Source organism: Otolemur garnettii, unplaced genomic scaffold (assembly GCF_000181295.1).
Source record: "Otolemur garnettii isolate 467f Iridium unplaced genomic scaffold, OtoGar3 scaffold00019, whole genome shotgun sequence".
Lineage (NCBI taxonomy): Eukaryota > Metazoa > Chordata > Mammalia > Primates > Galagidae > Otolemur > Otolemur garnettii.
This window is the reverse complement of record NW_003852414.1, coordinates 6,298,437-6,318,399: the sequence shown is the minus strand read 5'-3', so window position 1 is coordinate 6,318,399 and position 19,963 is coordinate 6,298,437. Positions and strand designations below refer to the sequence as shown.

Genomic DNA, 19,963 nt, shown 5'->3' with positions numbered 1-19,963 from the left:
AAAAAAAAAAAAAAATCATCCAAAACAATAATGAATCTCAAATCAGAAAAGATTAAAATTCTTTCCCTCGTGAGAGGGGCGTGTTATAATCAAAAGAGGAGGATGAATTTTGGTGAGAGTTTAGAAGAAATCACTCCACATTGGGCAGTGCCCGTGGCTCAAGGAGTAGGGCGCCAGCCCCATATGCCGAGAGTGGTGGGTTCGAGCCCAGCCCTGCCCTCCCAGAAAATAAACTGCAAAAAGAAAAAAAAGAAAGAAAAAGAAAATCACTCCACATTTGTCAAGGATTTAGTCAATGTGGGTATAAATGATCATATCCATTAACAATGCTCCAAGGGCCTGAGTTTTAAATTCTAAGATATAAGCGTACTATAATGAAGCTGCTTTACTAAAACGTTAAAATAAAATATCCATTTTTTTTTTCTCCCAGTAAAAGTTGCACTAGTCCAATTTAGCCCTAGCTATTAAAGGTCACAGTAGGTTTCTTGCCTATGTCTTCACTGTATCTGACTTCCAGAAAGCCGACTTTGAAGGTTTGCATAAATGACATGTCTCAGGTTGCATTTCAGAGAGGGAAGCTGGACGGTGCTCTAAGGGAACTCTCCTCTCTGCCCCCGAGGGTCTGCAGGTTGCAGGGAGGAGCCCATTGTGTTCTGCCTGACCAGTCTCTTTAAGCCAAAAAGGGATCTATCCAAAGATACTCACGTTTAATGTCATGGTGAATCACTTTCTTTGAGTGTAGAAAATCCAGTCCTTTGAGAACATGCTTTGTCACCCAAATAATTTCAAATTCTCTCATTGGTCCACAGCTCTCCAGTTTCTCCAAAACAGACCCCCCCTCGCCTGCTTCCATAAAGAGATGGACAGTTTCACCCCAGAGGACCGCACCGTATAATTCAGCGATGTTTTCGTGACGGAAGCAAGCCTGGATTTCTACATCAGATGGCTTGAATTGATCTACTGGGATCTACAACACAAAAATATGAATAAGAATCTAAGTAATCTTAAAAACAGATGACCTAGCTCAACACACAAACCAGAAGGCAAATAAACGCCCTCCAGGATACTATGACCTGTATGAAACTGGACCTCCCAAATTCTAATAATGTTCATCTCAGACCTACCTTCCTATGATATCAGCCATAGGTAAAAAATTCAGAACAACAAAATTTTAGAAAATACACAGTGAAGTATCATTTTTATTTAGAATCTAGAAATCCAGCCAAAATTTTAAAATCATGAATGAATCAAAAGAGGAGGAATGTCCCGCCTATTAGACACAAAATTTCCAAAGCACCTAGATTTGGGGGCGTATTTTGAAAATTTTAACGTGTTGTGAGACAAGATGACGTCTCTGGCCCCACAGTTCATGCTTTAGCAATGCACTTAAAATAAGCACCTGTAAGCCCTTCATTCCCCGAAAACCCAGACAGTTATTAATAAAGACAGAAGTCGCACTTTCAGGACCAGCAAACTTGGAGAGGTCTCCAAAATATAGCGCGAGGTGAGAAGAGCAGGCTGCAGAAGTACACGTTTTGTGTTTCCATTTGTAAAAACTTTTCAAACTGAACACACACATTTGCAAAGAAATGTCTGTGATAAATACATAAGAACCCATTTACGGTAGTTGCCTCAAGGCCAGGGAATCTTATTCTTCAGCCTCCATCCTTTTGAATGTGTTTGAGGGTTTTGACACCTATATAATTTTCTTTTCTTTCTTTTTTTTTGAGACAGAGCCTCAAGCTGTCCCCCTGGGTAGAGTGCTGTGGCATCATAGCTCACAGCAACCTCTAACTCCTGGGCTCAAGCGAGTCTCCTGCCTCAGCCTCCCAAGTAGCTGGGACCACAGGCGCCTGCCACAATGCCTGGCTATTTTTTGGTTGCAGCCGTCATTGTTGTTTTGGCAGATTGGAACTGGATTGGGCTGGATTCGAACCTGCCACCTTAGGTATAAGTGGCTGGCACCTTAGCCACTTGAGCCACAGGCGCCGAGCCTGATTTTCTTCTTTTAAGAAAAAAATTGAATACAGGACAAGGAAAACAAACCCACCAAGCTATGTTCTCTGGCTCTGGGGGATGAGACTGAAAAACAGGACACTGTGGTTCTGAATCTTTGCACAATGTCCCCAGATATTTTTTAAACAATTTGAACACATATCTTCTAGATCAGGGATTCTACCCTTTTGTTTGCCCCCCTCTGCTGAAAATCAGAAGCATTAGAGTTGTCTCAGACTACACATGAAATACACAAGCACTAATGGTAGCTGGTGAGCAAAACTGTTCACGTATAGTTTTCAAGATATCTGACACCACAGATGAGAGAAACAGTCCTCCAAAAATCCACAAGTGGACCACAGGCACAAGTTGGACACCCCTGCTAAATATCAGCTTCAAAAGGTTTCCTACAACTCTCCTTGTATCTTCCCTTATAAGAACAGATACTCAGGCAAATCTTTATGAAAGAATAAGTGAGGCTGACATATTGTTGGTCTTTTAATTATGATGAAAGAATGAGACATCCTATTCAGCAATTATTTCTTATTTTTGTTAAGTGGAAAGTGGGTGTATTTTAGTTGGTTGTTCTTTTAATAGATTTAATTAAAGGCAGGGCGTGGTGGCTCACACCTGTAATCTTAGCACTCTGGGAGGCTAAGGCAGGTAGATTGCTTAAGCTCAGGAGTTTGAGACCAACCTGAACAAGAGCAAAACCCTATCTCTACTAAAAAAGTAAAAACACTTTGCAGCCCCTGTAGCTCAGTGGGTAGGGTGCCAGCCATATACACCAAGGCTGGTGGGTTCGGACCAAGGCTGGTGGGTTCGGACCCAGCCTGGGCCAGCTAAAACAACAATGACAATTTCAACAACAACAAAAAATTGCTTGAAGTTGTAGCAGGCGCCTATAGTCCCAGCTACTTGGGAGGCTGAGGCAAGAGAATCGCTTAAGCCCGAGAGTCTGGAGGTTGCTATGAGCTGTGATGCCACAGCACTCTACCCAGGGTGACAGCTTAAGACTCTGTCTCAAAAAAAAGAAAGTAGAAACACTAGCTGGGCTTCGTGGTGGGTGCCTGTAGTCCCAGCTATTGGAAAGGCTGAGGCAAGAAGATCACATGAGCCCAAGAGAACGAGGTTGCTGCGAGCTATGATGCCGCCACTGGACTTTACCCAGGGTGAAAGAGTGAGACTCTATCTCAAAAAATAAATAAATAAATAAACAAACAAATTGAATTAAAGAAAAATAGACATACATAAAAATATAATGAGGGTGTCAAACTCAATGAATTATCAACTGAATGGACAAATAATTCGCTTTGCCTGTTTTCATCCTTTACATAAAAGGACTCTCATACAATAGGTCTTATTTTGTGTCTGACTGCTCTGGATCAACAATGTAAGGGTTATAAGATTCACCTACACTATTCTAGCTGGAAATCACGTATCCGATATTCTACTGGGTAAATACATCCTATTCTAGCATCTGGGAATTTTCAAGTTACAAATAGTGCTGACATGAACATGCCAGTATGTAAGTCCACGGCTTCTAGTTTTGGGTGACCACGTAGCCATGCCTCTGTTGTGTACATGTGCAGGAGGCGAACTTTTGGGTCACAGGGTGTATAAAGGCTCAGTGCAGGTAGACACAGTTTTCCAAAGTGGCAGCACCTCAGGAGTTATTGTTTACTAAGAAAGAATGGGCTCTTTTTGATAATTGGTGTTATTTCAGTTCAGCTCTTTCAATCTGCAGCCCTAAGAAGCTGTCCTCCTTCCCAGTTCCAGCTTCTCTGCCAGGCCCCCTTCCCCAGTGAGTGGAATTTGCTCTTACATTACAGGATCACTCCCCTCCACATTCCAAGTCAGTGCTATATAAGCACTTTCCTTTTAATCCTCTGGATTAAAGTCAACCACGCTCCTTTTAAAGTAGAGATTTAGGAGCTGAATGGCCCCCAGGTACCATACAAATCCAGAGAAACAAATGCTTTGGGGCAAAGCACCCTCAGATAAGATCCCGTTGAAGGGTGAGGACCTTTGGTTAACGGAGATGAACCAACACACACAAATCAGAATGGAAAAACGCGGTGCAGGTTGCCTGGTTAGAGAACACATACCAGCTTACAAGCCATCCTTTTCTTGGTCTTTATATCTTGCGCTAAGTATACTTTTCCAAAGGCCCCTCGAGGAATGAAATCGGAGCCAATATTCCTGTAGGTCAGTTTCCAAGGGATCAGGAGAACATCAGAGTCTATTTGGTAGCGCCCATTCTGGGGAGTGATGACCTATGACAAAATAAAAACGCAAGAGGGTCAGAATTTCAGTGAAGTGAGCTTTTTCTAAAACCCTCCCCTCTATTTGGAAACCGGTTGTTTTAGAAACATTTTTATACACGGCGCTTGAAATTCATGTCACTGCATAATTGTAACATGGTACGGAGACTATATTTAGACCTTGAGCAAGTCAGAGAAAGTATGTAACAGATACACACATCCCTGGGCAGACCTGATCGCATTTCCATCTACTCATGAGTAATTCATTGCCAAATAGAACTTTAAAAACTATTTATCTAAGGGAGCATGACTACAGCGACCAAAGGGCTGAAAATAAAGATTGCATAAATACAAACCGTGCCTGCTGGTTGACTTGCTTCTATTAAAATGTGCTAACCTGTCAGTCTGCATAGCTGTTACTCACCTATGATGCATCCAGAGAGAGCATGGAAATTAACCAAGGATCACGAAAGATTTTGGAAAACAATGTGTTATGCCAGACCTATGAGTTGACAATGCTATGTAAATAAAGTAAAGGCAGAATTGTTTCTCATCTAATATCCATTGCGTGCATAACAGGAGCCAGGCGCTGTGCATGGTGGAGGAGCCTGCCATGAACATGAGACAGGCGACCTTGACCTCCAAGAGTTCACAAGCAAGAAGACACTTAGAGGTTCAAAACCAGTCAACTCAAAATAAGAGATCTGCTACATTCTAATAGCAATATGGATTATAGGGGTGTATGCATCTGTGAAAACTCATCAAATTGCACACTTAAGATCTGTGTATTTTACTGTATATAAAGCACACCTTGATTTTTAAGGAGAGAAAAAATTAAAAGGTAAAATATATATAATTAAGTTTACAACAAATTAATACGGGAGTCCACAGAAAATATAATCTGAAATATGTGCCTACAGACTGTCTAAAGTCTTCTTTCAAGGGATAAAAAATCTCAGGAATATCAGCTTTTCCTAATTGTGATTAGTACAACTTCAGATTATGAATTCAGAAATTATAAAACTATCAAAGGGGCAAGCTTGGTGGCTCATGCCTGTAATCCCAGCACGTAGGGAAGATGAGTTTGGGAGGGGGATAAATTAAGGTCAGGAATTTAAGACTAGCAACACAGGCTGGGCAAGGTGGCTGACGCCTGTAATCCCAGCACTTGGGAGGCCAGGGAGGGTGGACTGCCTGAGCTCACAGGTGAGACCAGCCTAAGCCAGAGTGAGACCCTGTCTCTAAAAAATAGGGGTGGGATTGTGGCGGGTTCCTATAGTCCCAGCTACTTGGGAGGCTGAGGCAAGAGGATCACTGAACCCAGGAGTTTGAGGTTGCTGTGAGCTAAGATGCCACAGGACTGTACCAAGGGTTACTGAGTGACACTCTGCCTCAAAAAAAAAAAAAAAGACTAGCAACACAGTTGAGACTCATTTCTGCCAAAAATAAATAAGTAAATAAATAGCCAGGTATGGTGGCATGTGACTATAGTCCCAGCTACTTAGGAGACTGAGACCAGAGATTCCCTTGAGCCCAGGAGTTTGAGGTTACAGTGAGCTGTGATGACACCACTGCACTCCAGCCTGGATGAAGGAGTGGAGAACTTGATTTATTTCAAGTACAGAAGAAGCTGCAGGGGAATGTGACAAATTCCCAGATCCACCACACGGGAAAAGAATGAACTCCTGATTCCCGTGCAGAGGCACGAAACTCCTCACTTGGGCTGTGGCTACGGGAATAGTTCTAGCAACCGTAAGGCCCATTCATTCAGCTCACGGCTAATTTTAGCCACACATCTCACGAACAGATGTGTTCAGTATTAGTCAGGGAATGAAGCAGAGAATAACTTCAGTGCTTAGAAATGTGAAGTCACTCAGTTTAACAATTAAATATTTACAGAGTGCTTCTGCAGTGTGGGACCCAGAGAGAACATGAATAAATACAGATCCCAGTTTTGCTTTGTTTGAAATACAACCTTCTTTCAAAAAGTGTGTCACCTCTGATGGCTGGAGGCCTCTTTTGCAGCAGCTGAAGGAGTAGTGAATTTGGTCCCTGTTCATGTTGGGACAGAATCTTTCTCATGACACTCAATAATCACTCTAGTTTTCTACCCCTTTCTTGGTAGTAAAGATTTATAGACCCAACTTCAGCACACGATCTTGTTAACTGTCTCGGTGTTTACATCTCTTTCACCAAAGTTTTACCCAACCTAAATTTGTTACAACCCCACTTGACCCAGTATGCTCCTACTCTATCCAAGAGGACCAAGGTTAATAATAGTGGCCATATGTTGAAAGCTAATCACCACACTGTGTTCAGAATCTTAATACGTCATCTTATCGAAACGTACAACAAACCTCCAGAGCTAAGTATTATGCTTATCTCCATTTCATAGACAAAGAAACTGACACAAGAGGTTAAGTAACTTGCTGGTTGGTGTCAGAGCTAGGATTCGAACTCAGGTGTGTCTGACCCCAGAGCTCCTAGTCCTGGGATAAGAGCCTTTTATCTTCTGTTAGGCTACAATTAAAGTCAAGCTAGGATGAAAACCCAGTATTAAAAGCAAGGTTACTATAACCCAGGTGTTTATATGTTTACCTATTTAGATGAAATTCTGCAAGTTGCCTCCCCCCCGCTGTACAACTTTGCATTCTGGGGACCCTCCTCTGAATGCCCCATGATTTTTCCATGGCTCCTTTGATAGGACCTGAACTTCCAGTGTGATGGGCCACTCCTGATGGCTTGCAGTTCTGCAAAGTCCCTGGTTCTTCCTTTAGCCACAGACCATTCCTATTTGGATTTGAGATTCTTCTTTCTCTATCTCCTTCTCCTTCCTCCTCTTCTTCTTTGTAGGAGCCCTAGCAAACAATCTAGGGGATTCTATGTTCGTATCTGCCATTTTTTCAACTTAACCAAAGTCATCTTTAAATGCAAATATTATAAACACACTTCCTATTTCCTCACCCAGAGCACTGTCATCTGTACTAAATGGGGCCCAGGAGCAGCCATGAAGAAAAATTCTTAGATATTAGTAAGGATAAATTCCGCAAGAGACCTGCTACCAAACAGATGTGATCCAGGGTACCATTAACATATACATACTATCCAGAACAAATGCAAAGCTAGCTCTTTCCTGCTCTGCTAGTCACAACGAATGTATCCCCATTCAAATTCTGGGCTTGCAGACAGCCACTGCTACAGGCTTGAGTTCAGAGGGCTCTACCACCGGGCTGAGGAATGATCGCAACGCATGAGGAGTAGCAGCCATGGTTAGAAATGTTCGTGAATGGAGAGAGAAGATCTAGGGAACATGCAATTTAAAAAAAAATATTGGAAGGACTGTTGTAATGAAAAGAAAGAACACTTGTATACAACAACAACTACACAATGGCTCATATTCATTAAACACTTGTGTGAGCAGGGCACACACTGCAAATGTGTTTACTTTTTGTTTCCCACCCTACAGAGTAAGGTGGTTGTTGGAAACAAATATGACCCATTTCATTGAAGAGTAAACTGAGGCCAACAGGAGAGAAATAACCAGCCTAACATGACACAGCTAATCCATTTCAGAGTGAGCCACATACCAAGGCAGGCACTTCCAGCCACAGCCTGCATTCTTCATCTCTTTTCATTAGATACACCATTTTTATAGCCAAAAAAGTAGGTCAGAGATGGATTTTAGTTCCATATAAGGAGGAATTTTCGTAGGATCAGAATTGAACCAGTTTGGAACTCAATGCTCCAGTATGTGATGAGCTCCTGATCCCAGACTCTCAAGCAGAAACCAAACTCCTCCACCAGTTACTGGACAAGATGAATGGGGTGAATGGAGTAGCAGACAGAGGGTTGGCCTCAAGTATCTTTGAGGGTTTTTTTCAACCTTAAAAGAAGATGGTGGAGAATCCATGACTCCGTGACTAACCCCCCAAAACAAATCTTCAGCATCTCACACCCACCGCTGTTGAGTAAATCCTTCAAGGGGCTTTCAGTTCTCCATAAAACCACTGAAGAGTTGAGCGTTAGGAACCAAGTTTAGCTTATTCATCCCCAGATCAGGTCATGAAATGGCACAGATTATAAATTGCTTGTAGCACGCTTACACAAGGCCATTCCTCCTAAAGTTTCTCTGCCCCTCCCCAGCCCCCTTGCTGGATGACAGCAGGATCTTTAACAAACGTTACTTTTAGGGAAATAACATACACTCACACACACAAACACTTCCATCCACCATCCCTCTGCTTCAGGATATTTTTGTAACTCCTGGTTCTCCACCCTGTCTAATTAACTCTATGGTGTTGTGGCTGTTGGCCGCCTGAACACAACAGGTCTCTATGCCTCCAGGCCCCAGCACACGCTGTTCTCTTCCTTTGGAACGCTCCTTATTTCATCTGGCTGAGTCCAAGTCAATGTTTCACACCTCAGCTTAGGCATCAAACCCTTCCTGGAGGCCTGTGCTGACATCCTCCCTTCCTTCTACCCATGCTGTTGGCTGTACGATGCAGTCCTCAGCATCCTCAAAGCAATAGTAGCAGGCTGAATTACAATTGCCTTTTCTTCTTTTTTTTCTCTTCCTTCCTTCCTTCCTTCCTACCTTTCTTTCATGAGACAGAGTCACACTCTGTTATCTAGGCTAGAGCACCATGGTGTCACCCTAGCTCACCGCAACCTCAAACTCTTGGGTTCAAGCAATCCTTCGGTCTCAGCTTCCCGAGTAGCTGGGACTACAAGTGCCCTCCATGACAGCCAACTAATTTTTCTATTTTTAGTAGAAACTGGCCTGGCTTTTGATCAGGGTGGTCTTGAACTTCTCAGCTCAAGGAATCTTTCCACCTGGGCCTCCCGGAGTGCTAGGATTACAGGTGTAAGCCACTTGTCCAGCCTATAATTGTCTTCCACTTCCCTCCCACATGCACCAGGCAGTAAGCTCACCAAGGCACAGACTGTCCACCACTGTGTCACGAGCACCTGGAAAATGACTTGATATGCTGTAAATGTGCTATCAAATGAGCCGGTGGACACTCCAATGAAAGGTTTTCCTCCTCGTATAGATACATTGTACAAATGGATTTTACCTTGGAATCAATCTGTCTGGGATCATCAACTGTTATATCCAAAGGCAAGAGACAGACAGGGACTAATGAAACCCAGAAAAGTTACGTGTTTTAGGGCAGCAGGTGGAGGATGATGGGAAGAGAAAGGTCTTGAGCCCAGGACGATGGTCCCAAGAGCATCACTGAGGAGAAACAGAAGTCAAAAGCAAGCCTTGCCTCCTTCACCGTCTTGTCTCAGATTGGCTATGATTACAGATGACAATCCCAATTCCTCGGCCATAATTTATGCTATGATGGGTTACTAGAGGTTGTAGGGATGTGTCTGCTCTTCAATGTCAGTGACAGGAAAGTCAACCCTAGAGCTGAGCCGCATGCCCAGGCACCTTAGAGCCATCGACCACTAGGTTGATTTGCCTAGAGACGCCAGGTCTATCTTCCTGGGGATTGTAAGGCCCTCCTCTTATTCCATCGTTTTTTAGTTTTCTTGTTTTATATTTTATATTCCTGATGATTTTAAAGTAAAATTTTTTTTACATTTTCAAGAGCCCTGATCTTATGATATATCTTATTCTTAAATTTTCTCCTTAATTCTACACTTGTTCATGTTCATTTACAGACCATAGGCTTTGTGGAGAGTAATGACAACATTTACTCTTACCCTTTGCTGATAAAATTTCCTCTACCTTTTTTTTTCTTTTTTTCTTTTTTTTTTTTTTTTGCAGTTTTTGGCTGGGACCGGTTTTGAACCCACCACCTCCGGTATAGGCAGCTGGCGCCCTACTCCTTGAGCCACAGGTGGCCCTTCGTTTCTCTCTCTTTCTTCATTAGCTTTTCTGATCCTATTTCTTAAAAACTGCAAGAAGCTATTTCTTTGTATTTCTTATAATTGCCCGGAATTTCTTTCTGTACTCAGCCTTACTACTACAGGACTGATCTTAACTCCTCTGGGATTACTGAGTGATTTGGTGGCTTGCCTTCCAAGTCACAAGAGATTTCAAGGCTTGCCAGGAAATTGTCTTGTTCTCAGCAAGTCCTCAGATGAGCTCTGAAACTGGTGACTGTTATATGATGTTCAATCCTCTATACTATACATCGTCAGCGTGGTTCTACAGCCCACGTCTCATCAACTCCACGGGATTGGCCAAATATCCTTAAATAAATATTCACAAGTAACAATCATTTGTTTCTTTGGTAATTTTTCACGTCAGATACTCAATCAAACAAATAAATTATGTAGAAAATGAGAGGAATGTAAAATTACATTTCTCACTGTAGACACATACATTACTTTGAACCAGCCTTTTCCAGCTACCCTTTAGCTAAGACAACCAAAATTTGCTCCTTATTCAAATTACTATTTCCCATTTATAAAAGGAAGTAATATTCTGCATGTGAAGTACTTAGGCAACTATTAAATACAGCCTGGCCTATCCATACCAGAGCAGATCACACAACAATACAAAAGGTAATCTTGTTTCATACCGAGCTATAGTTGAAGGCAACTGGCTTCTACCAAAACAATTCACCACATAGCTGACCTACATTACTGTGTTGTTTCTAATTAAAAGAATGTGGTATGCAGAAACAAAACATAATCAAGTACTGTGTTTCAACTCTTTACTCATTTAACCCTGAGTTTCAATAGTAGCCATTTTGCCCTTCAGATACATGATACTGAAGAAAAGGGTGTCACTTTCATCCATAAATACATTTTGTAACCTACCACTTACTCTTTTGCAAGCGTTCTTCTTAAAAAAAAAATTAGATTACCAGCTCTGCACCTGTAGCGCAGCAGCTAGGGCACCAGCCACATTCACTGGAGCTGGCGGGTTCAAACCCAGCCTGGGCCTTCCAAACAACAATGACAACTACAGCCAAAACAATGGCTGGGCATTGTGGTGGGTGCCTGTAGTCCCAGCTACTTGGGGGACTGGGGCAGGAGAATCACTTGGGCCCTGGAGTTTGAGGTTGCTATGAGCTGTGACACCACAGCACTCTACTAAGGGTGATATAGTGAGACTCTACCTCAAAAAAAAAAAAAAAAAAAAATTAGACTGCCTTTACCTAGCTCCTGTATTCACCTATGACATACTAAAATCTGACCGAATTGCAGACACACCTAAAAACATCACCTGATCTACTATTGTGGCAACTAAGTGTTGCCACAATGTTTTGGATTATTTGCATACTTGGGATGACTAAGCAAATGTTCATTTGTCATTCATACCTTGCCAATTAAAGAGAGAGAATTTGTGGATAGCTATTTACTCCCTACAAACTGCATTTTTTAAAGAACTTTATAATAGCCAGCATTAATGTTAGGACATTTCAAGATGCAACAAGAAAAGAACAAATAATTCATGAACATTAATTAGAGACAAAGTGTTTATTCCCCTCTCAGATGAAGTATTTTCATTAAGCCTTTCTCTTCTGCACAACTGATGAATGAGCTTTTAAGGGAATTATTAAAATACATTTCTCAAGGCTGGGCACAGTGGCTCATGCCTGTAATCCTAGCACTCTGGGAGGCAGAGGAGTGGGTGGATCTCCTGAACTCATGAGTTCAAGATCAGCCTGAGCCAGAGTAAAACTTCATCTCTAAAAAAAAATAGCCGGGCATTGTGATGGGCACCTGTAGTCCCAGCTATTCAGGAAGCTGAAGCAAAAGAATTACTTGAGCCCAAGAATTTGAGGTTGCTGTGAGCTGTGATGCCACAACACTCTACCAAGGGTGACAAAGTAAGACTCTATCTTAAAACAATAAAAATTAAAACAAATTTTTTTAAAATAAGTAAATAAAATACATTTCTCTTAATTACCTATTTATAGAACTACTACTGGCAGAATTCTTTGAATGGAACTTTTGATGAGGACTTTGTATCTTTAACATGGAGGTGATTCTTACGGATAATTATGTGTTTTAACCTCATACCTGGCAGCCAATCTAAACCAAGTTCAAATGCCATTCTGCATTAAATGAAGCTGAGTTAGTAAAGCTGGGCACCTAGCACTCAGTTGGGCAGGAAAAACATACCATATTTAATAAAATCCCAGATTCTTGTGGTCGGTGTCCATAAAAATGCTTTGCAGTATTGGATATATGGTTTGCAAAGGCAAGCAAATCCTCCACGGTTCCGTATCTGACCGATGACAAGCAAGGCACCTCTTGGCCACTAAGCAGCAGAGACTCCGACCGCTCCTCATTTTGGTTACTGTCTTGACATAAGGTCATCAGACCAGGTTCGTAAACTGCTGGCTCTTCACTTGCATAAAGATTTTCCATAATGTCTATCACATCGGACATGTTGAGATGATTAAGCAGTAAATCAATTTCTTCTTTATTGTCACTGCCAGTGCTCATGTACTCCATCACTGTTGCAATTTCTGCAGAGTCTACAAAAGAAAACACAAATGCTTAGTTTAGGATGTTTGTATTGGCTTTCAAGACCAATGGGAAACTGACATACAAGGATTCAGGCTAGGTTTCTGCCCCCCCTGGAGGTAGGAAATGAGGGCTCTGTGTTAACTGTGTGTGTGAATTCAAGTTGACAGTGCAGAGTTGAAAGGGACCTGAGATAACCTTCAGTCCAGCTCACTTTGCAGAGGGGAAATCTGAGTCGCAGAGAGCTTGCTCTTACTCACAGAGTGGTGGCACCAGCTACAGCCTCTGAAAACAAACTTTCACTAAACACAAATAGGAAGAAAGACCAGCTCAGGAATCTGCGAAGAGCTCGGGCTTCTGACTCTTCACCGCTTTCAACCTTGCACAACCCAGCTGTTCTCTGCAAGAATCACTCTGGCTTTCTTGGTCTTTGGTGACTTTAAGAGAAAAAGAACCACTTTACTAAATTCCAGAGCTAATCTGGCAAATAAAATTCAAGCTCTGAAAGACAGAAAACACGCAAAAGGGGTTTCAATCTAAGCAATTACGATGAGGAGGAGGGGCACAGGAGTTCAAGTGGTTCCGGATCAAGTGTCACGAATAATTGTGATGTAAATGAGTTAAACAGCTCATTGGGAGGAAGCCAGAGAGCCTCAGATCCCAGTTCGGCCACTGACAAGTATGATTTAACCTATGATTCAGCTGTCCCCTCCTGAGACCAAAATTCTTTAATAGTATAAACTAACATCTTGAAGGGCCAGAAGATTAATATCTATATACAAATGATTCTCTAGAATAGTAGTTCTCCACCTTCCTAATGCCGCCATGTATTTTCATTGTTAAAAAGGGGTGGCGACCCACAGGTTGAGAACCTCTGCTCTAGAAGCTGTGAGTAGTAGAAAAAGAGCAAGAGAGCCGAATATGCCGTAAGCAAGATGTGGGTAGGACCACTGAATATATTAGCAAAAACTACACTTCAGTTCTTACATGCAAACCAAGTCTCTATGCCACACTTGGGGACCTGTAGGTGAGAGAAAGAAAGTAATGCAAAAAATAAAAAGTGCCACTCAGGGCTTTAGAACAACTCCGTTCCAGAGCAGAAAATATAAAACATCTAAGAGATGTAAGAGAATTCTGAAGCACAGCTTATCTACGTAAACCCTTGTACTCCTGAAAGCACGGCCTCTCTCCACAAAGCTATTTTAGGTCCTTAAAATCACAAGCCTTGAACACACGCAAAACTCAGCGCTAAAGCCACACACCTCTGATCAAGTTGGAGCTTGGGCTCAGAGTTCCAGGAAATGTCCGACCACAGGACCACCTGCACGCAAGACCCAGCCTTCCCCCTCAGAGTCAAATTCACTTGGCAAAGAACCATGCCATGTAGTTCCATCACTAACTTACTAGATGGTCATTTGCTGATGTGCAAATTGCTTCTGAGCAAAACAGTCTAGCATCCATCCTGCACTTCAACATTCCTCTAGTCTCAAGATTGGAATCAAATCTCAGCCTCCTCATTCACTGGCTGCATGATGTTGAGCAAGTAACCTCTCTATACCTCAATGTCCTTGTCTCTGAAACGGAGGTGTTCTCGGGGTGGTCCTGAGGATCAGACTAGTTCAAGCACAGTGCCTGGGGCAGTGTCTGGTGCACAGTGAATAAGCTGTGTCATTTGCAGTTGGTTTATGTGCAGGAAAGGGAGAAGTACTGAGTCAGATCCCTGGTTTTGCATATACTGAATTAGCCTCTTTTCTTATCTGCAAATGGGATGTGGCTACCTATTCCCCGCCTCCTGCTTCACAGCAAACTTAAAGATTGTATCTAAAATAAGATACAAAGAGTCGAGGGAGGCAGAAACCTATGAAATGCTTTGATGACTGTTATCACCACCCTTAAATCTACAGTGGGAGCTGCAGCTCCCCACAGAGAGATCTCACACATCTTTCAAGGAGATTGTGATTTGGGTTCTTGGTGTCTTGAGTTAGGAAAGGAACTTCTTAGGTTAATGGAGGAACCTTTGACTCTGGTTTCACTGAGCTAGTTAGTGGCAGTTTCTGCTTGTAAAACTTACGGGGAAAACAGAAGTTAAAAGCAGCCCACTTTGGGAGCCCACTGGCTGAACGGATCCAGGTTATTTATCAAATGGATGACTTCACAGAAAATAAAGGTCCTGGTACTAACATGACTCAAAGAGAGGGAAATAGTCCGCACAGTTCAAATTTACAAAGCTGATTCAGACAGAAAGACTGATTTGGGTTTTTAAATTCTGCAGAAAGTCTCAAAGCATTTATATGTAGAATCTAAGAGCAGGCGCATGTGCACACGCACACACACACACACACACACACACCCCTAAACTGCCAGTTGCTGGGAAAGAGGGAAGGGAGGGAAGAACAACAACAGGGGAGGTGGAGGAGTGTTTGACACTAACACTTTCCTCAGGGCCCACATTAATTCCTTAGCAACACTGGGCTCCTATCACACCAATCTGTTCTCCCCGGCAACCTCCCTGACCAATCTGCCTGCTAAATGCTCCTACAGAAAGCTGGAGCACTATCCGGGGTCTTAATTAAGGAGACAGCATGCTAATGGTGTCTAAGTGATCCATGACCCGTACCTATACAGAAAAAGTGAGGCTGGTGAAGAAGGTATTCTTATTTAGCAATAAAGCAAATATAGAACCCCCAGGGATTGTCCCTAAAGTTAACAGGGGGAGGCCGCTGGCTGTCTAACAGAACAGAAAATGACACCAATTTTAGAAATAGATGTGCAAATCAGTCAAAATTGTTTACCTCAAATTATTTCAGAAACCAGTAATAAAATCACAAGATAATTCTAATCCTAAACATGAACTGAATACTTTTGGCTACATGAGATTTGAGTGTTCCCTGGTGTATGGAAGCGGCTTCATAGCACAGGCTTACACTTCAGCTGACCAAAGGATGCTTATACCTCTCGTTACTGCCCATTTAAAAGATTTTTTTTTTCCAACATAGTATATTAACTCTCAGGACACAACTCTTGTTATATTTTTGGTCTCAAAAAGCCCATGTATGATGCATGGCAGCCACACGGAAGCGTTGCCATTCTGCTTCAATATCTTTAGATGCCTCAATTATTTAATTCTCAGTACCAGACAAAGTCCCCAAAGGCCATCTCCCGGAAAAGAAAATGCACACAAACCTCAGTCCATCCAGAGAGTTGGATTGTTATACCTTAACTTGGCAAATGCGACTCAGGTGTGAGAAGCTGCTTTAGCGTGTCTCCCCCTGTTTTTATCAAGAGCAAGCTGACTTTTATCCCTCCCCAAAGCGAAACAGACCACATTGCAACATTTCAAGTAAAGACAGTTAGCGGCCTCCCCCTGTTAACCTTAGGGACAATCCCTGGGGGTTCTATATTTCTTTCTAATCTTAATTCTCTACCCAGAGTTAGAAACGTTCCGGAATCTCAACATCACATTATCACTGCAAAAAAAAAAATCTCTCTTCGACCAAAAGTCCCCTTTTCGTGTTCTGCTATGATCACCCTTTAATCACAGAATAGAGTCCGGGTTATAAACATGACATTAACTTTCAACTATTCAAAGGCTCTCTGCTCCAGCAATCCACAGCCCAACTCCCTCCCGGCCCCCAAAGCCAAGGGAACCTTAAAGGCTCCAATGTTATAAAAGCACCTATCGTTTGGGCGGGTCTTTCCAGCCTCCAAGCTGCACTCACCGAGGCTCGGCAGCGAGAATGCAGCCGTCCCGTGGCGTCTGCGGCGGGACGCCCGGTGACAGCAGCAGTGGGTCCCTGCTGACCCGCGCACTGCCCAGACTGACACTGCCCGGGCGCTGGGGATCCGGGAAGTACAAGGAAGAAGGAGGAGTCTGCAACCCGTGAGACCCTTGCGCAAGGTGCTTTCCAGCTGTGCCCGGCTGCAGCCAGCTACCAGCGCGACCGACACGAGCACCACTGCGCTGGCCCCAGGCACGCCCCCACCTCCCTTGGCCCGGGAGTTCTCCCCTCTGCTAGGGGCACCCTCCAGTTCTGGGTGGGAACCCCCAGGGCATCCATGTGGCGCACGATCCGAAAGATACTCCCGACCCCTGAAACTCTGGGTTACCTGTGGCCTCCGCGTTGCCCCGCAGGCCGAGAGCTCCAGCAGCGACCCCCCGACGACTCGGAGCGCAGCTGGTGGCTGGCCCTCGGGAGCCGGGCGCGCCGAGCCACCGGAGTCCGGCGGCGGCAGGAGCGGGAGCCAGGGCGACAGGCCCCAGAGCGTGGCGTGTCCTCCGTAGCCGAGCAGACAAGTGAGCCCCGGGCCGCCCGCGCGCATAGACCGCCCTGGTCGGCCCCTGACTCACGGCGTCTGAGCCAGCCCAGGGGCGGCGCAGCCGAGGCCAGCCGCCGCCTCCCCGCCTTTTCCATTTCCCCTTTCTCTCCGTAAACAGAAAGAGACTGGCCAGTGGCAGGGGAAGCCGGAGCCCCCCCCCCCACTGGGAAATTCCGCCCTCCCCCAGTTGCTCTCGGGGTGCCAGGCGGAGAAGGCGGGACCGGGAGGAGCCGAGCGTTGCGCCGGGAGGGTGCGAGAGTCTGGACCCGCACGGCGTGGGCGGGGGGCGGGCGGACTGGGGTGCAGGACAGCAGCCACAGCCGCAGTCGAGGGTCTGGGACACCGATGAGTTTCCCCCCCGGAACTGGTGACGGAGAACGTACTAATGGCGGAGTTGGAAACGGTGACCGTGCCCTTGCCCGGTCCCGTGGGAAGATCATGTATCCTAGTCTGCTCCCTCCCTCCGGCCTTACTCTGGTGTCCCAGGCTCTGGCGGGGATAGCACGTTCCAGGGCGTCTGCGAGAACTTTGTCCTTGGGCCCTACTCCCGGGGGGGGACAGAGGCGCCGCGTGCTCTCAGCTGAGCTACGGGAAGCACCGGCAGCTCCGGCTTCTCGGAACCGCGTCCATTCATCCAATTTCGGGTAGCGCGGCCGCGGCCCGCCCAGAGTTCGGTTCAGGTCCTTGCACAAATAGCGCGGTGACCCGTGATCCGCACACACCGGCTCGGGTTGAAAGATGTGGGTGGGAGAGGCTGGCGCCAGGTGGGCCTGGAGCCTGGAGGTTGAGCACCGGAGGGGACCTGTGCACTCTGCCAGCAGAACCTGGTTTTTTTCTTTACGGTCTTCATTGGAACTGGGCATTTTGTGACCCCGCCTCATTACCAAGTGTACCTGTTACCGATCTCTTCCGCCTAACCCTGAGCCCCATCCGCTAATCTGGGGTTTTCCTTCTGGAGTGGAAAGCGCTCGCTCCAGGTGAAACCGGAAGAGAGTTCTAGGGAGAAGCACCTCCCTCCCCACCCCGCGAAATCCTCTCTGGGGGGCATTCTCAATACCTGCGTAATTGCAACTCAACCCCCGCCCCCTCCCCGCATTCCTCTCCCGTTTCTAGCACCTCGGAAGAGCCAGGCGTTTTGCAAGACAGCCCAGACAGAGCATGAGAGCTAACTTACATCAGGTAGACATCCCCTCTGTTTTACTGACGGGGACCTTCGTTGGGCTTCCCAGGCCGAGCCCACATTCAAACTCAGCCTGACTCTGGGTGCGCGTTTTGCTCTCTCCAATACCCAGGCGCGTTCTTTCCCTTTCTGCAATTTCAAAACCGCCTCCGCCTGGCTCTGGAACTCTCCGCGGTTCTTTTGCGGAAAGTGAATTGCTATTCCCACCCAGAGAAGGAATAAGACCATTACAAGAGGACTTAGGCCAGCTCGGGTGACAAGTAAGGCCCTCGCTCTGGGTCCAGTTGGCAAATACAAAACAGCAAGGGCCACTGACTCACTCGGCGCTTTGCCTGAATCATTTTCAACGTGAGAGATAGGTGAGTGCTGTTGACTTAGATGAGGCGCGATATTTGCCAGCCCCTTGAAATCTCCAGGAGGTCCCAAGCACCTCCTTTGCGGAGGCTGGGCCCTTCTGGTATTGGAGGGAGGGAATGCAGCTCCCACCCACCCCGCAGCACTGACTCCCCAGAAGCAGCCCGCGCCGGGGCTGGGGAGAAGCCCAGCTGGTCCGCACGCGACCCACTGGAATTTGGCACCCGCTAAACCGGGTTATCACAGTCTCAGCTGAAACCCAAGTATTTCAAAGCACCCCTTTGGCCTTTTCGCTGGAAACTAGGTTAGCAGGTGGTTATTTCTAATTGTAACGTGAGAAGTCGCTCCCGTATTTGTTGTATTTAGGCAACAAAGGATGAACTTTATAAGCATTCTAAAAATAGAATCATGGCACCACGCCCCCCTCCCCTGAATGAGCTCATTATAACCACACCCAATCTGCTGGGAACTAAGTATTAGCCTTACTTCCTACATAGAGGTCTCCCATATATAGCTGAGTTTTAGGCAGCTGGTGAAATAGCTGATCTAGCAGGGTCTCTCTTGGGCCGCTCCTGACTTACGCAATAGCAGATTCCGTTCGTTGGGGTGAACTAGGAAGTTTTACTTTAAAATGTGTTTCAAGTCTAACAAAGATTGAAGTTGGAGTCCCCTAAGAGACCAAAAGCCAGAGAACAACTGGAAATTAGAAGGTTTTTGGACTCCTTGAATTCCTCCCCACCCCACCGTTTTTTGACATAGGCCTACAAAAACAATCTATCATGCTAGAGAGGTGAGTTTCAAGCCTGCCCATCAGAAGCCCGCTGAGCCAGAGTGTGCAGAAACATAGGGAGGTATTCTAGAAGTCACTCTGAAGTTCATTACAAAACAACTTTCTTAGAAGCTCTTTGCAGACAAAATGCAGATGGGGGTGCAGATGGGGGTGCAGCTGGTTCAGTTCACCTGGAAAAGGCTTTCTGCACTCACAAGTAGGGAAAACCCTGTGACTTGATAATCTGCAGTTTGAAAATCCCAACTGACCCATGAATACCTGTAACCAGAAATGGGGTTCTATGCTAGTCAATATAATATAGGGCACTGGCTTCCAGTCTTTGCATACTCACAAAATGTGGAATTTTATAGACTGGAATAAATTAGGAGCTGCTATATATCAGTGCAAAATATGTTTCTATTTTAAAATAATAATAAAGTACAAATTATAGAAGGAAAATAATACTGAATGTGAATAAAGCTTGAAATTGGATATTTTTAAGAGACACCTGAGCCTGATTTCATTAGTATGACTTTTTTTCTATATTGCTTTATGTTGAGATAGTTTTATACACACACACACACACACACACACACGCAATACTGCAATACTTTCTGGAAGGCTGGAAGTATTCAGCCATGTAATATA

The 19,963-nt window shown here is 44.8% G+C and overlaps 1 protein-coding gene across 1 annotated transcript in view; it reads right to left on the bottom strand.

Annotated features, from left to right (window-relative positions):
* The window catches only part of MAP3K8 (mitogen-activated protein kinase kinase kinase 8), a 28,072-nt gene extending 11,008 nt beyond the window's left edge, over window positions 1-17,064 (bottom strand). The window contains exons 1-4 of the mRNA XM_023511476.1: window positions 16,415-17,064; window positions 12,348-12,706; window positions 4,104-4,271; window positions 677-967 (exon numbers count right to left, since the gene is read on the bottom strand). Of these exons, the coding sequence (XP_023367244.1) occupies window positions 677-967; window positions 4,104-4,271; window positions 12,348-12,706; window positions 16,415-17,015 (1,419 nt within the window). The 5' untranslated portion in view covers window positions 17,016-17,064. The remainder of the gene's footprint in view (window positions 1-676; window positions 968-4,103; window positions 4,272-12,347; window positions 12,707-16,414) is intronic.
* Window positions 17,065-19,963: the final 2,899 nt, after the last annotated feature.